Source organism: Cyclopterus lumpus, chromosome 24 (assembly GCF_009769545.1).
Source record: "Cyclopterus lumpus isolate fCycLum1 chromosome 24, fCycLum1.pri, whole genome shotgun sequence".
NCBI lineage: Eukaryota > Metazoa > Chordata > Actinopteri > Perciformes > Cyclopteridae > Cyclopterus > Cyclopterus lumpus.
This window is the reverse complement of record NC_046989.1, coordinates 5,886,706-5,902,103: the sequence shown is the minus strand read 5'-3', so window position 1 is coordinate 5,902,103 and position 15,398 is coordinate 5,886,706. Positions and strand designations below refer to the sequence as shown.

At 40.8% G+C, this 15,398-nt stretch overlaps 2 protein-coding genes across 8 annotated transcripts in view; both read left to right on the top strand.

Moving 5' to 3' along the window:
- The first annotated feature begins 4,063 nt into the window (after positions 1 to 4,063).
- On the top strand, positions 4,064 to 12,826 carry LOC117727410. Of its 5 annotated transcripts, XM_034527694.1 has the most exons (11): positions 4,065 to 4,276; positions 4,376 to 4,444; positions 5,104 to 5,225; positions 5,326 to 5,386; positions 6,613 to 6,788; positions 7,549 to 7,638; positions 8,928 to 9,017; positions 10,306 to 10,389; positions 11,158 to 11,199; positions 11,534 to 11,731; positions 11,938 to 12,826. In XM_034527694.1, the coding sequence occupies exons 5-11, from the start codon at positions 6,704 to 6,706 to the stop codon at positions 12,249 to 12,251; spliced, it is 903 nt and encodes a 300-aa protein (XP_034383585.1). In that variant the 5' UTR covers positions 4,065 to 4,276; positions 4,376 to 4,444; positions 5,104 to 5,225; positions 5,326 to 5,386; positions 6,613 to 6,703; the 3' UTR covers positions 12,252 to 12,826. The 5 variants fall into 5 exon arrangements, with proteins under 5 accessions (XP_034383589.1, XP_034383590.1, XP_034383585.1 ...); XM_034527698.1 differs by lacking the exon at positions 8,928 to 9,017 and having other exon boundaries at positions 4,064 to 4,276; XM_034527695.1 differs by lacking the exon at positions 11,158 to 11,199.
- Positions 12,827 to 13,299: 473 nt separating this feature from the next.
- The window catches only part of LOC117727610 (A-kinase anchor protein 7-like), a 35,667-nt gene continuing 33,568 nt past the window's right edge, over positions 13,300 to 15,398 (top strand). The window contains exons 1-4 of one of the 3 annotated variants that reach the window (XM_034528000.1): positions 13,300 to 13,746; positions 13,874 to 14,117; positions 14,627 to 14,776; positions 14,864 to 15,018. In XM_034528000.1, the coding sequence (XP_034383891.1) occupies positions 13,907 to 14,117; positions 14,627 to 14,776; positions 14,864 to 15,018 (516 nt within the window). In that variant the 5' untranslated portion in view covers positions 13,300 to 13,746; positions 13,874 to 13,906. The remainder of the gene's footprint in view (positions 13,747 to 13,873; positions 14,118 to 14,626; positions 14,777 to 14,863; positions 15,019 to 15,398) is intronic. The other 2 variants (XM_034527999.1, XM_034528001.1) reach the window with 2 other exon arrangements.

Sequence of the window (15,398 nt, the reverse complement as noted above, 5' to 3'; positions counted from 1 at the left end):
CACCTTGAATTTCTTTTAAGTTTCAGTAATTTATGTTGCAAATCTTTTATCTTCTGAGAACTCAAGTCAGGAATCTTTTTAGTGACCTTCTGATTGGTGATGTTGGCATTTAACTCAAAGCACTCTCGACCAATGTCTCTGTTTCATTGGATCAGAGACTGAATGAATAATTGAACATAATTAAAAAGCATTACTGCGTTGTGTATCGGCATGTGAACCGACGACAGCAGGAAAATAAAACAGAGTACCAACGAGCCACCAGTGTTTCTCGGCTGTTGCCTATAATCCACCTCCCTGTTCAGCCTCCACTCAGTAAAAGGAGGGGGCGGGGCTTGCTATTTAATCAAAAAAAGTGTCACATTAATTCAGACAAATTCGAGCAATCTAGTTTTCTAATAAAGCTGTCATATTTGCATCCGGTGACTTACACTCACCATCGTTTTAGATTAATTCCCGTCACAACCTTTTGATTTATGAATGCATAATAACTGAGGGCAATGTCTGTGACTGTGAGCAAGAGAGAGAGAGTGAGTGTGTGTGTGTGTGAGAGTTTGAGTCTACAAAGCCCTGACTTTTAATCTAACATGTTGCCTTTGCCTCGATGAGAGAAAAATCACATTTTGCAATAATTGAGCGTGTTAAGAGGGAAAGATGAGACTCCTGGTGTGAAGGAGCGCGAGTTGCATCATTGCTTCCCTGTTTTACAGCGGCCTCTCATCTTTCCTTATCTCACTGCGGCTCGTATCAAAGGATCCCAGACGCATGAGAATGTCTTCTTCTTCTTCTTCTTCTTCTTCTTCTTCACTTGACTGTAGCGTTCTATTCCTTGAGTAAAACATCCAAAGGTCAACATCGGCTCTTATTGTTATGCACACACAGCGAGGCGCATAGTTTTCTGTCATTGTTGCTCGGTAGCATTTTTGTCTTCTTTTTGCCAGCTGTGGGGTGAAATTGCAAAGTAATACCCAATTTGCATAACTGTAGAGAATGGAAAAGTTATTCATCAGACACTTTTTTTTTTAAATGTTCTTTTGGATTTCATTTGCTGTTTTTTAACCAAATTATCTGGATTTTTTTGCAATAAATTAGCTGATTTTTTATCTCCCTTTAGTGCCTGTTGTTTTGCTTTCCTGCCACTCGATTCCACCTCCCTGAAGGATTATTATCAGATAAACATTTGTCTCCTCCACTTTGTCATCTCAGGTGCTGTTTCCAGACGACCACTCACACCTGTTGCTATTTGATATGATGTTAACTGGACAAATAAGAGGACCCACAAGAGACAATGTTACTCAGGAACTCAACGGTGACTAATTGTTCTTTTTGCAGGTTTTTATAATTCACTTTGAAGGCAGGATGGGTAATACTCTTCAATGGCTTTATATATATATATATATATATATATATATATATATATGTTGAAATTCTCATTACATCTTGACAGCAGTCAATGAATCATATGCTCTGACAAAAAAAAGAGAGAAAAATCTGGTATCTGTTTCATTATTTGTTGAATGCAATCTGTTGCCTCGTGTGAAGCAAATTTGTAACTGGTTTGCAGAAGTGTAATATTATCATGAATGTTTTCCTCTCACGATTACATCATCTTACTCAAATTAATTTAATAAAAAAAATAAATAGATGTCAAGATTCAATCTTTGCTATATTTAGTCTGATGCAATATCTCTTTTGTTAAACTGTATTAATCGCATGAACGAACCAGATATTATATTGTGGATGCTTTTATTGTGAAGGACATTTGTTTAAAAAAATAATAAATGCACCATAAAATAATCCTTAGCCTCTTACTCAGAATGAAACATGTTTGATGTAATCTTGATAGTGGTAAATGAGATCAGAAAGTAGGACCGAGACATCTGTTTGTGGTAACCGTTGGCTCCGTCCTTAAAAATCTGCCGATGCACTGCAGAGCTGGCTTGATCTAAAAATCAGTCCGGAGGCCAAATCGTGGCCCGGAAACTTCTCTTATTAAGATTTCTCAATTTTCTGAATAACACAGATGGACCTCTGATTTCCAAGTTACCATCTTCTAGCACACTGCTTGTGAACATGAACGCCACTGAACCAACAGTTGGTTCATGAACTTTTGATTTATTCATTTAATTAAAGCCAAAAAATAGTGAATAATGTCACAACACTTTGGCTGTAATGTCATACAGGAAGGAGACGAAGCAGAGCCCTGTAGAAAGGCACACAATTCACCTACTGCCAGTGTCTGCCAACAGCGTGAGACTGCAGCTTCCGACAAACTGGTGAAAGACATTGGACACAACCGACAAACACACACCGGCTTTTGTGTCTTTGCTTTCTGTTATCTTTCATCTTTCTACACTATGGGTGACGGAAAGAAGAGAGCTTGTCTGAGGCCACAACACTGAACTGCCATGTTGTTAGTGTTGCTCCCTCTGAGACGCCCAAGGCTGGTGGGAACGGAGCTGTCCAAACCTGCAGACAAGCAACAGCAGATTAGATTTTTTTATTCATTTCACTTTTATTTTTCCAAGAGGTAGATAGATGGATAGATGGATGGATGGATGGATGGATAGGTAGATAGGTAGATGGATAGAAGATAGATAGATAGATAGATAGATAGATAGATAAATAAATAGATAGATAGATAGATAGGTTGATAGATAGATAGATAGATACAGTATATAGATATATAAGTTGATACATAGATATACTGTATATATAGATAGATAGGTTGATAGATAGATAGATAGATAGATATATAGGTTGATACATAGATATACTGTATATATATAGATAGATAGATAGATAGATAGATAGGTTGATGAATATATAGATACTGTATATAGATATATAGGTTGATAGATAGATATATAGGTTGATAAATAGGTAGGTAGATAGATAACTAGGTAGGTAGGTAGATAGAAAGATAGATAGATAGATAGATAGGCAGGTAGGTAGATAGATATATAGGTTGATAAATAGATAGGTAGATAGATATATAGGTAGGTAGGTAGGTAGGTAGGTAGGTAGGTAGGTAGGTAGGTAGATAGATAGATAGATAGATAGGTATATATATAGATAGATAGATAAATAGATAGGTAGATAGATAGATAGATAGATAGATAGATAGATAGATAGATAGATAGATAGATAGATAGATAGATAGATAGATAGATAGATAGATAGATAGGTATATATATAGATAGATAGATAAATAGATAGGTAGGTAGATAGATAGATAGATAGATAGATAGATAGATAGATAGATAGATAGATAGATAGATAGATAGATAGATAGATAGATAGATAGGTAGGTAGATAGATAGATAGATAGATAGATAGATAGATAGATAGATAGATAGATAGATAGATAGATAGATAGATAGATAGATAGATAGATAGATAGATAGATAGATAGGTAGGTAGGTAGGTAGGTAGGTAAATAGATAGATAGTTAGATAGATAGATAGTTAGATAGATAGATAGATAGATAGATAGATAGATAGATAGATAGATAGATAGATAGATAGATAGATAGATAGATAGATAGATAGATAGATAGATAGATAGATAGATGAATAGGTAGGTAGATAGATGGACACTAACATGTTAACATATTTACAAATATAATGCAATGTCAATTTATTCTGTGCTGACTTTAGATGTTTTAGATATATATCACACCTATATCACATCCTCTCATCCTCTTCAACCCTTTAAAAGCAGCAGAAAGGTTAATGAGCCAAGATGTGAAAATGACCCCAGAATATTCATAACCAATAGCCTTTTCTTTTCTTTTTTACTGAGAATTGTTGATGTGCCATGTCATCCACAATTATTGATCCACTCACACAGAACATTGAGGATCAGTTTACACAAAATGAAACTAAATGGAGCTGAATTACCTGAGCAGGTTCAGACAAAAGCGGCAGAGTGCTGCCCCCTGCTGGCTTGGCTGTACACATGACCATGTTTGGAAGTTGTGTCACTGAGTGAGTGGAGAGTTCACTTTAAGTCCAGTAGACGGCGGTAATGCAACATTTCCAAAGAAGAGGAATCCCTCCCTTTCTGAAAGTTTCACTTTCATTTCACTGTGAACGGGGATTCTTACGAGCGCGACGTCGGAGAGGAAACACTCCATAGACTTTTGTTTTTCATTTGGTTAAATAACAGCTAACACAGAATGGTGGATACTAATTAACTAAATTATCACAAGTCAGTCATCTGTGATCCGATCAGTCCAAAGGTCTCTTTCGCTTTCGGTTTAATTCGTCTACCGGAGGTTTGTGTCCCGAGCTTTCACAAAGCCAGAAGAGACGTATAGAAAGTATAATACTATAATAATCCATGCTATAAATGTGACTTTTTTTTCTTCTTTCAGGTGAAATCATGCCGTTTCTACTGAAAGAAATAAAGCACTTCGACAAACACGCAGCTAGTGTGTTGGAAGGTAAGTGGCATTATTTATTTACTTTCTTTTGTTATCGAGGCTAATTAGATCAAATAAAAACCATAAACTAGTTACAGATTGTGGCTCCACTTCTATAAACACAGCTGACTGTTGAGTGGTCACATAGGCCCTCTATTAACAGCAGCCATGTTGCCTCGTCAAAACGAGTGTAATATTGATCAAATTACATATGGTCCCATTCTGTTGAGCGCGTGACAGTCGTAACAGTGAGCCAGCACGCGCATTACCAGGGCCCTGGCCCCCACCTAAATGGAACAGGACCATAACGCGTTTTAGTATCTTGACTACTTCCTGTTCAGGTGACAGTATTAAGATAAGCTGGTAAAATAAGCTGGTATTAAGGGTTTTATTTCGACAATTCACTGTCAGTATACATACATGGTGTCAGAAGTGGGCTGTAGTATCGTGACTACTTCCTGTTTAGGTAACTGTAGTGTTGTGATGACGCCACCAAGGTGCGCAAATTAAAAACAATAATACTGTGACCTGAACAGGAAGTAGTCAAGATACTACAGCACCTTTGTGTTATTTGGACATTCAACACCTTCATGTTAGTGCTGTTTCTTCAGCCCTGAAAGTGTCCTGTGAAATGCATAATGCTGCCAGCACTCACCCAACTCCTCACCTTGATGTCGCAGATGCAGAGTTACGCACCGACTCCGACATCCTGGCGCTGACTCGAGAAGATCTGCGTGATCTGTTCCCCGGACCTCTGAAGTTCAAGCTGAGGAAGACCCTGTTTGACATGATCCACAAACAGGTGAGCCAACAAGTGTGATTTATAAAAGGGATATAAATGTAGAAACTGGTCTCCATTTGCAAAAAGATTGAGTCTAATATAATGTTTTTTTTTGTTTTAGCCGAATGCTGTACAGATCCTGAAAAAACTGGTGGGGTTTCTCCCACGTGACTCTTTAAGGGGTGTGTATGGTTACTTTCACATTCACATTTGACAACTTATTTTTGTTTGTTTGGAAAGTGATAGTGGAGGCAGTATTATGTAACCGTGTTAATATCGCACAGGGACCAAACGTCCCCCATTTGTGCCGGAGAGTTGGACCAAATTGTCCCGGTTTTCACCACAATTACATTTAATAGTAATAATGTTCTACTTGTTTTCAGCGCTTAGGTTTATTATTACCCAACCCGAATATGAAACATAAACAGTGAACCACGCGTCTGAATTCAACACTGATTTGTCTGTATTGTTGAGTTGTAGTGGATTTTATATATACTTGCACATGTAAATAAGAGATGTTTATGTTTTAAATTAATACATAAAGAAAGTTATGATAATTCATTTGGGATATTATGAGGAATATTCTGGAGGAATGTATTGTGAAACATAAGAGGATCACTGTTTTATTATTCTGTTTGTTAAAGACAAATGTAATGATTAACTTTATGATGCATGAGAATGAATGTTTTATTGTTTAGACAATACTTAAAATGGATGCCGATTGAAACCTGATATGTTTCTTTCATTCTGAAGGCAGGATAATAGGTTTTATTCTGACGGGGAACTTCCGGTCCCTGACCGGATGTGTGCACTTTGACCCCGCCTGGTTACTAATTAGCTTAGCGAACAGAACGGCGGCATCCTTTGAACTGACCAATGGAACTAGGTGTGAATTCATTTGCATGACCATACTAACAACCGAGCGTTTGTTCTGGGGAGACATGGTTCTACTGGTCTGGAGACTCGAGACAGCCCCGGTCTGTTGCTCCTTGGGAGCTGCAGTCCGTCTGTGGAGAGATCCTCCTTTCTGGCCCCACGATCGTGAACGCTACATGAGTATTATCTTTGCCATTAAATATTGTTAAACTTTAACTCATTGAATCCTGAATTTCCTGCGGCCACGGGACCCGGAGCTTTGAACAAATCTTACAGTATGTAGGTCAAATCAATCGTTGTGTTCTTTCTGACAGAACCTGCCAGTGTGCTAACGGTGAATCTATACTTACCGCTTCCTTCGTAAGGTACCTACAGTATGTTTTGTTGGCAATTCTAAAACTGAACGTAACCTCCGTCTGCGGTCCGTGGCGTTGAATGGCCGCTCTCGATGGGTGACCTAAGCGCTGAAATAAGTGTCCCCCCTCCAGATGCAAACGGTCATCCAGATTCTAACCGGATTCTCTCTCTCCAGCTGCTCTAACTGACAACGGCGTCCTGGTTGATTACTGCCAATACCTGAAGGACATGAAGACCCACATGAATCACGTCCAGAGTTTTCCTCGATGCTCACATCGACCCTTCTGGAAGAATTGAGCACAGATCAGCCGTACAGTGGCCGAACCGACGGCTGTTCACAAGAAGCAGGAGGTGAATCTCCCCTCTCTCCCACGTCACACATGTTTAAGCATTAGTATTTGAGATTCCAATCTCCAAGTTGATTTTTTAAATGCATATACTAAAAGAGTTGGAGTCATTAAGTAATGATGCCATTTTATGTGACTGACCCTTTGCCAGGTTTAGGAACCTCAGATGCCATTGGTCAAAACTTTAAACAAATTGGCCCCACTGGTGACCATCCACAGGAGCAACACTTTCTTCCTCTTCATATTTTCATGTTATGTAAATGTTATGTAAACGGAGTCCGCCATGTTGCACCGCCATGCTTCTATATTAACCCAGAGCCGACAAACCAAACACTGGCTCTCGGGAAAACCTGTTTGCATTTGTACCTGACCTGAAGGCCACCGTAGTTCCCCGACATGCTTGGAAAGAGAGGAGTGAGCGGAGGGGTATTTAGTCGGTTGCAATTCGCAACCTCACCACAAGATGCCACTAAATCCTACACAACTGCGTGAACATCTGGCCACCGAGCACTTGCCACAAGCCACTAACAACCACCTGTTGCCACCTGTCACCCAGGTCCCGCACTTTGCTGGAGAAGGCTGTTGGATACGGTCAAAAGCCCTGGAAAAGCTAGTCAGTGAACCTTGAGTTGAGAATATGTCGACATGTGGCCTTATGGTTGCAGGGTAAACATCTGTCCACCCTGCTACATATAGGTGGGAAGGTAGTATGGTTCATTTACATTTTTGGAGTCGGTAATCGCATTATGCCGTTTCCCTAACAGAGCATCGGTCCGGTCCAAGTGCTTCAGCACCGGTGATCCCAGTTGAGCTCCACGATGACCAAAGAGATGTCTTTCCACGAGGAGCAAGAGGTGAATCTCCCTCTCTTCCACGTCACACGTTTAATCATTAGTATTTGAGATTCCAATGTAGACGAAAAATGCCATTTTATGTGACTGACTCTTTGCCAGGTTTAGGTACCTCAGATGCCATTGGTCAAAAACTTTAAACATATTGGCCCCAGTGGTGTCCATCCACAGGAACCACAAAGTAAATCTCACTTTCACTTTCTTCCTCTTCATATTTTCATGTCATGTAAGATTTTTCTCAATATGCAAAGTTTACTATCTGGCTTTCAAACATACATGCCTTGATCAGTGTACAGCGGCGAGGTAGACATCCTGAGGCAGGTTTGCCACCATTGCTTAAAGTTACATCAAGGAACTTTTCATTTCGTGTTGATTTTTGGCGCTCCCTGTGGACAAACGGGGCAACGGTGTTTGACAGTCTGCCTCGCTCGGCCCTGGTTCTGGTTCTCCCCTGCCTCTCTTCCAATACGGCCCCGGTCCCCAGCAGCGTGGGTGGTTTCTGCCGGAGGCCTCGCTGCAACCTGCACGATTTCATCTTGTTTTGTGCGGAATCAGACCCGGCGGTACAGATGACGAGCATTGAGAATAACTACGTAGAAAAAGACAATCTTCTCTCGCATTGTCTTGTTTACTTATCTAGGTCATATTGAGGCATCAGTAATAAACGGTAGAATTTTTCATAACCAGTTAAAGGCTCCTCAGAGTAATTTTAAAGGAACAGTATGTAGTATCTAGGATTTAGGAAATGTAATGTGTTAATAACTATGTTTTCGTGAGCGTAGAATGAGCTCCTCTTCACGGAGTCCGCCATGTTGCACCGCCATGCTTCTATATTAACCCAGAGCCGACAAACCAAACACTGGCTCTCGGGAAAACCTGTTTGCATTTGTACCTGACCTGAAGGCCACCGTAGTTCCCCGAACATGCTTGGAAAGAGAGGAGTGAGCGGAGGGGTATTTAGTCGGTTGCAATTCGCAACCTCACCACAAGATGCCACTAAATCCTACACAACTGCGTGAACATCTGGCCACCGAGCACTTGCCACAAGCCACTAACAACCACCTGTTGCCACCTGTCACCCAGGTCCCGCACTTTGCTGGAGAAGGCTGTTGGATACGGTCAAAAGCCCTGGAAAAAGCTAGTCAGTGAACCTTGAGTTGAGAATATGTCGACATGTGGCCTTATGGTTGCAGGGTAAACATCTGTCCACCCTGCTACATATAGGTGGGAAGGTAGTATGGTTCATTTACATTTTTGGAGTCGGTAATCGCATTATGCCGTTTCCCTAACAGAGCATCGGTCCGGTCCAAGTGCTTCAGCCACCGGTGATCCAGTTGAGCTCCACGATGACCAAAGAGATGTCTTTCCACGAGGAGCAAGAGGTGAATCTCCCTCTCTTCCACGTCACACGTTTAATCATTAGTATTTGAGATTCCAATGTAGACGAAAAATGCCATTTTATGTGACTGACTCTTTGCCAGGTTTAGGTACCTCAGATGCCATTGGTCAAAAACTTTAAACATATTGGCCCCAGTGGTGTCCATCCACAGGAACCACAAAGTAAATCTCACTTTCACTTTCTTCCTCTTCATATTTTCATGTCATGTAAGATTTTCTCAATATGCAAAGTTTACTATCTGGCTTTCAAACATACATGCCTTGATCAGTGTACAGCGGCGAGGTAGACATCCTGAGGCAGGTTTGCCACCATTGCTTAAAGTTACATCAAGGAACTTTCATTTCGGGTTGATTTTGGCGCTCCCTGTGGACAAACGGGGCAACCGGTGTTTGACAGTCTGCCTCGCTCGGCCCTGGTTCTGGTTCTCCCCTGCCTCTCTTCCAATACGGCCCCGGTCCCCAGCAGCGTGGGGTGGTTTCTGCCCGGAGGCCTCGCTGAACCTGCACGATTTCATCTTGTTTTGTGCGGAATCAGACCCGGCGGTACAGATGACGAGCATTGAGAATAACTACGTAGAAAAAGACAATCTTCTCTCGCATTGTCTTGTTTACTTATCTAGGTCATATTGAGGCATCAGTAATAAACGGTAGAATTTTTCATAACCAGTTAAAGGCTCCTCAGAGTAATTTTAAAGGAACAGTATGTAGGTATCTAGGATTTAGGAAATGTAATGTGTTAATAACTATGTTTTCGTGAGCGTAGAATGAGCTCCTCTTCACGGAGTCCGCCATGTTGCACCGCCATGCTTCTATATTAACCCAGAGCCGACAAACCAAACACTGGCTCTCGGGAAAACCTGTTTGCATTTGTACCTGACCTGAAGGCCACCGTAGTTCCCCGACATGCTTGGAAAGAGAGGAGTGAGCGGAGGGGTATTTAGTCGGTTGCAATTCGCAACCTCACCACAAGATGCCACTAAATCCTACACAACTGCGTGAACATCTGGCCACCGAGCACTTGCCACAAGCCACTAACAACCACCCGTTGCCACCTGTCACCCAGGTCCCGCACTTTGCTGGAGAAGGCTGTTGGATACGGTCAAAAGCCCTGGAAAAAGCTAGTCAGTGAACCTTGAGTTGAGAATATGTCGACATGTGGCCTTCTGGTTGCAGGGTAAACATCTGTCCACCCTGCTACATATAGGTGGGAAGGTAGTATGGTTCATTTACATTTTTGGAGTCGGTAATCGCATTATGCCGTTTCCCTAACAGAGCATCGGTCCGGTCCAAGTGCTTCAGCCACCGGTGATCCAGTTGAGCTACTCCAAAGAGATGTCTTACCACAAGATGCAGGAGGTGAATATCTCTCTCTCTCTCTCTCTCTCTCTCCCTCCAGTTTGAGGTTACACGAGGTAACTCTTTCTTCCTCTTCCCACTTTCATGGCATATAAGGTTTTCTTGTGAATCTCTTTCTCATGTTTGTTCATTGTCTACAAAATGTTTTTAAATGCATTATTAGCCTTATGATACGGAAATAGCTTTTTAATCCAGTGACTTGAATCATACACACAGCCCACAGTGGGGTACAATTGTCTGTTGGGGAGAATAATATCTGACTTGGCTTAAAATCTAATTTCAAGTCTTTTTGGACTTTTGATAAACGTACGCTGCCGTTCATAAGTTTGTTATACTCGTTGTTTTTCATCTTTCCTTCAACAACGTTTGAAAAAATAATAATTTAACTTCGAAAAAAAGTTGGAGAAAACTATTGGAACCATGTTTTCCCTGATAATTACCCTTGGTCTACTCAGTGGTTAGATTAAATGGATCTAAACTGGGCAGTCCATCGTATGTTCAGCTAATATTTCCGGATCCTACTCCAGTAGTGCTAACCCTAGACTAACCTCCACTTTATGTTTTGATGAAGTTTTAATACTGGCGTTTTGTTGCAAACCTTTCACTCACCATAACATCTGTTAACAAATGTTCTCTCTCACCTTCAAAATGAATGAAAGACCATTGAAAAATATAGAGCAGTCCTCTCTTTTGTGGCAGGAGATTTAACACTTTTGACTGGTTGTGTAAATACATCTGACTGATTGATAATGCTGTGTTTCAAATTAGGAGAGCCCTTCGTCATTTTGTCTACACAGGACGATGTGGAACGTAAGTCAAGTGTATGATAATTAGACACAGTTCAAATTTAGGTTGTTGTCCCTCCTGAAGCCTTTTGAATGTGTTAGCTCTCCAGTACACGTTCCTAAAGAGAAGGGTTAACTAATAACCTTCCTTAAAAAGCAAAACTGTACTTTGTCTATTATCAACGTCAAGGGTTCTTATGACACTTTGTCACATTTTTGATTCAAGGGTGTTTTCTTTTCGTTTTTTGCCGTGATTCTTCCGAGCTATCCATCCAAAATTTTTTAAGAATAATTCTACCCTGCTGTTCTTGTAGATGTATAAATCTGTGTCACATGCACAACTATTTTTCTTTCTGTAGCCCCATTGTTGTACAAGATGGTTGTCGGCGGTAGAACCTTTGACACCCACCTGAAGCTGATGCAGGAGGTGGAGAAACCATTTCAGAACCGACTCCGGGTTTGTGGCGCCCTGCATGACAACAAGATCACTTTTGTCTTCTGTCCGATCAGTTCACGCATCGGGGCAGATGTTGATGCAGCCATGGTTGATATTAAAGGTAAGCACGTTCATATTGAAATAAAAAATTGCATATAATTTGTTTACAATTTGGCTTTTTTTAAACTTTTGATTTAATTTTGAATTGGAAAGTTTATTTCTGACTTAAATGATCCGATTTTAGTTATCAACATATCGATGTGTCGGTGGTCAAAGAGAATATTTTGGTAACCCTAAATTCTCCCTTCTCTCTTTTGGTGTCCTCAGATGATAAACCAATCATTCTGGTGTTGATGCACCACACACACGAGGTCAGGCCTGTGACATCTACGAAAATACGGCCCGAAGACGACAAAGTTGTGTTGCGTGTCAACGTTTTCTACCATGAGACATGCGGGTTACTGAAGTGTAAAGAAAATGATGCTGCTGTCACTGAGATAAAAAACAAATTATGGATGAACTTCGTCCCGAGGAGTAACGATCGCGGTGGAAATTCCCAGGGTAGGGGTGCTGACCGCAAGGGTGCTGACCGCAAGGGTGCTGACAGTAACATTAATAAATGGAACCCCAAGAATTGGTAAACATGTTTGGGGATGGTATTCAGTCAGTTCATGTAATGGATTGCACCAACAGCAAAAAATAAAACACATTGCAGAAAACATTATTATATCCTCTTTGGTAAAGTAATCGCGGGTGAATATAGTCTAATGATAATTGTTTTCTCACAGGTTTAAATAGCTAAACAAAAAGTTTTCTGCACATTTTCTGCTGTTTTAAAAATCCGAAAAGCTTCAGTGCTCAGTTATCAGCCGGATTGTATAGATTGAAGGACAAATGTTGAATCAAGTATTTGAGCTGCTAGTATTTGATCATCAGACTTATAGTTATAATGACATTAATTTCCTTTAATCAAATGTCAAAGAATCAGTTCTCCAGTTGCTACTGTTTCGGTATATATTAGGACTTAATTTAAGGGATTAGAGTGTTACAAAGCTCAGTAAATGTGTCTATTTGTCTCAACACCATACTCAACAATTAATGCTTCATGTGTGCAATGTTGCTGTCCCTTACTATATAATTGTGTTGTAGAACGTGTATGTAAGGTGGCATGATTACTATTCCTTATACTCTCAAATAAATGCAATTAAGTGTGTAATCATATAGTCTGGGGTCCTTTTTTTAATGGTATTGTAATTATGATTAAAAACCATGAACTTGGCTCATCTTTTGGATGTACATAGTGTAACAATAGCCTTGACATATGATTTTATAGTAAATCACTTATAGTAAATGTTGCACATTTAACCTCACCACTGGTGTATTTTCTGTCAAAATATTTGTGTTCAGTCGCATTCAGATCGATTGATGTCAAATTAGAAAAACAACACCGTTTTTATGAATAACTAAAACTGCACAAGGGTGTTTCTTTACTAAAATACAGATGTAATGTTTTGACGGACACTATTGCATATGCAGTAGTAATTAGAGATGAATGTTTTGTGCTGAAACCAAATGTTTTACATTTTTCAAACCTAATAATAGTAAAACAAAAAGAAGTTCACTCGGGTCAAGAACCCGATGCTTTTATTTTGAAAAAAAAAAGAAAACGCTATTTTGCTCTGAAAAACCAGACAGGAAGTTGGACATTGTTTACAATCTGCTTCCAATCGGCTTTCCAAGTTAGCGCGTGCGGTGGAGTTCAACGTTATTTCCCGTTATTTGTTTGCTTTATTTCCGCCGGTGTCACCGACAGGGACGCAGAGGAAGTGCGTCTCTCTCGGTTTCTCGTCGGTAACGACCCCGAAGAGAGTTTGAGGCGACTACCGTCAGTTTAGCGCGGCCATGTTAGCTGGAGTTAAGTTAGCCGTTACGTCTGTTCACGTCAGATGAACGTGAGCTAAAGTTGGCCACGCCCCTCGCGGTGTGTCACGCGCCTCGCTCGCGTCCCGCGGAGACCGACCCGAACCACGCGGCTTTGCAGTCAATGAGCTCGTCACCGCCTCGGGAGGCTGCGTCCCATTTCTACCCGTCACTGTTTTTGACTGAAGCTGTCTGCACACTCGGCTCCGACTGAAGGTAATTAGTTACATGAAAGAAAAGAAACTCGTGCTGCTCGGTTTAACAAAAAAAAGTGCAATATTATTATGATGATGACGATGGTGGTTTCCTAGGTTACACTCTTCCTCTCTGTTTTCATGCTCAGTCCTGCCTGCAGCAGCAGCAGAACGTGTGTGATATGCAGCCGGCCAGTGTCTCCTTTGGCAAAGAGAGGACACTTGTTTTAGATGATGAGGAAGAGGAGGAGAAGAACAGTGGTCGTGAAGGTGTGACCCAAAAAAAGGAGAGTGGGATAAAAAAAGATAAAGAGGGGAAGAAGACGAGTCCAGGTCAGGTGGATGCAGCCGCCGTGGAGGTCCAACAAGCCCCCGGAGCCTCCACAGTGCCAGGTGAGGACATAAAATATGTTAATGTTAATGCCCAGTTTCCTCAATGCACATTTCATATGCGTTGCAATGTGATGGAGAATAAATACTTTAATACCTGGCGTCATGTGGAAATGTCACATACTTCCATATATATAGTTCTTATTGATTCTCTCTCTTTTTAATCCCCATTAATGTGCCCGACACATAGTTCACCTGCAAAACTTTCATAACTCCATGAACCGATAAAGCTCCGGTGACGCTTTGGATGTCATCCGCATGCGTATTATCTTTGCATGTATCTTCAGTTTAACAAGTTTATTATGTTGCTCCACCCAAATATGTGTCCTCATCTCTTTTTAAGTGTCTTTTTCTAATGAATAAAGTTAATAGCATGAACTTAAGGCTTACCTCAACTGTTAAATGTTGAAAAAAACATTTTATATCATTAGCTACATGCGACAAGTCTGTTTTTACAGTGTTCATGAAACAATGCCCACGTGTACGAGTATTGTAATGCGTCTCTCGAGTAGGATCAAGCGAGAGGAAGACGAGGACGAAGATGTGGAGGGCGAAGAAGAAACTGACGAAGAAACAGCTCAAGGCGGCTGACACTTTGGATACTTTAATGTCGGAGCTTCCGTTTTCTCTGACCAGCCCCACGACATGGAAAGAGCTCGGATGTATGGATATTCTTAACATTATGTTTTGATGAAGTTTAGAATTCATAAAAAAAATGAATGTAAAGTTTGCTCTCTCCTTTTCTGTAGTCTCCAGCTCAAAGTCAACCCAGAAGGAGAGGAAGAGGAAGAGGGGAGACAATGGAGGGCGAGTGGACAGTGAAGAGGACGCTGAGATGAAGAAAAAAAAGAAAGAGAGCCAACGACCCAACTACTTTGTCTCCATCCCCATCACCAACACACAGGTGACCTTTAAGGAGCGATCAAGTGTGTGCACGTTGTGTCCCGTCTATTACATAAATGCAGATACTTCTCTATATCAGAGCTCTGCCAGTTATTTTTCAATGAGTTGTATATTACGTAAAAAATGTGCGCTTCTATGAACGCAGAATAATTCAAAATAAATCAATAAATCAAGCTAACAACATGGTAATGGATAGAGAAGACTTTGATCTCAGTGTAGCAGTGTAGTGTATAATGGGGGAAACGTTAAAATGACGGACGGCTGATGACACTGAAATCTTGATGCTTACTGACTCAAACGCTCGACGGTCATAATTTATTAACGCCTCATCTGTGATGTTGAACTGCAGAAGTCGCCCCAGTTTCTCCTCCGTTCAGTCTG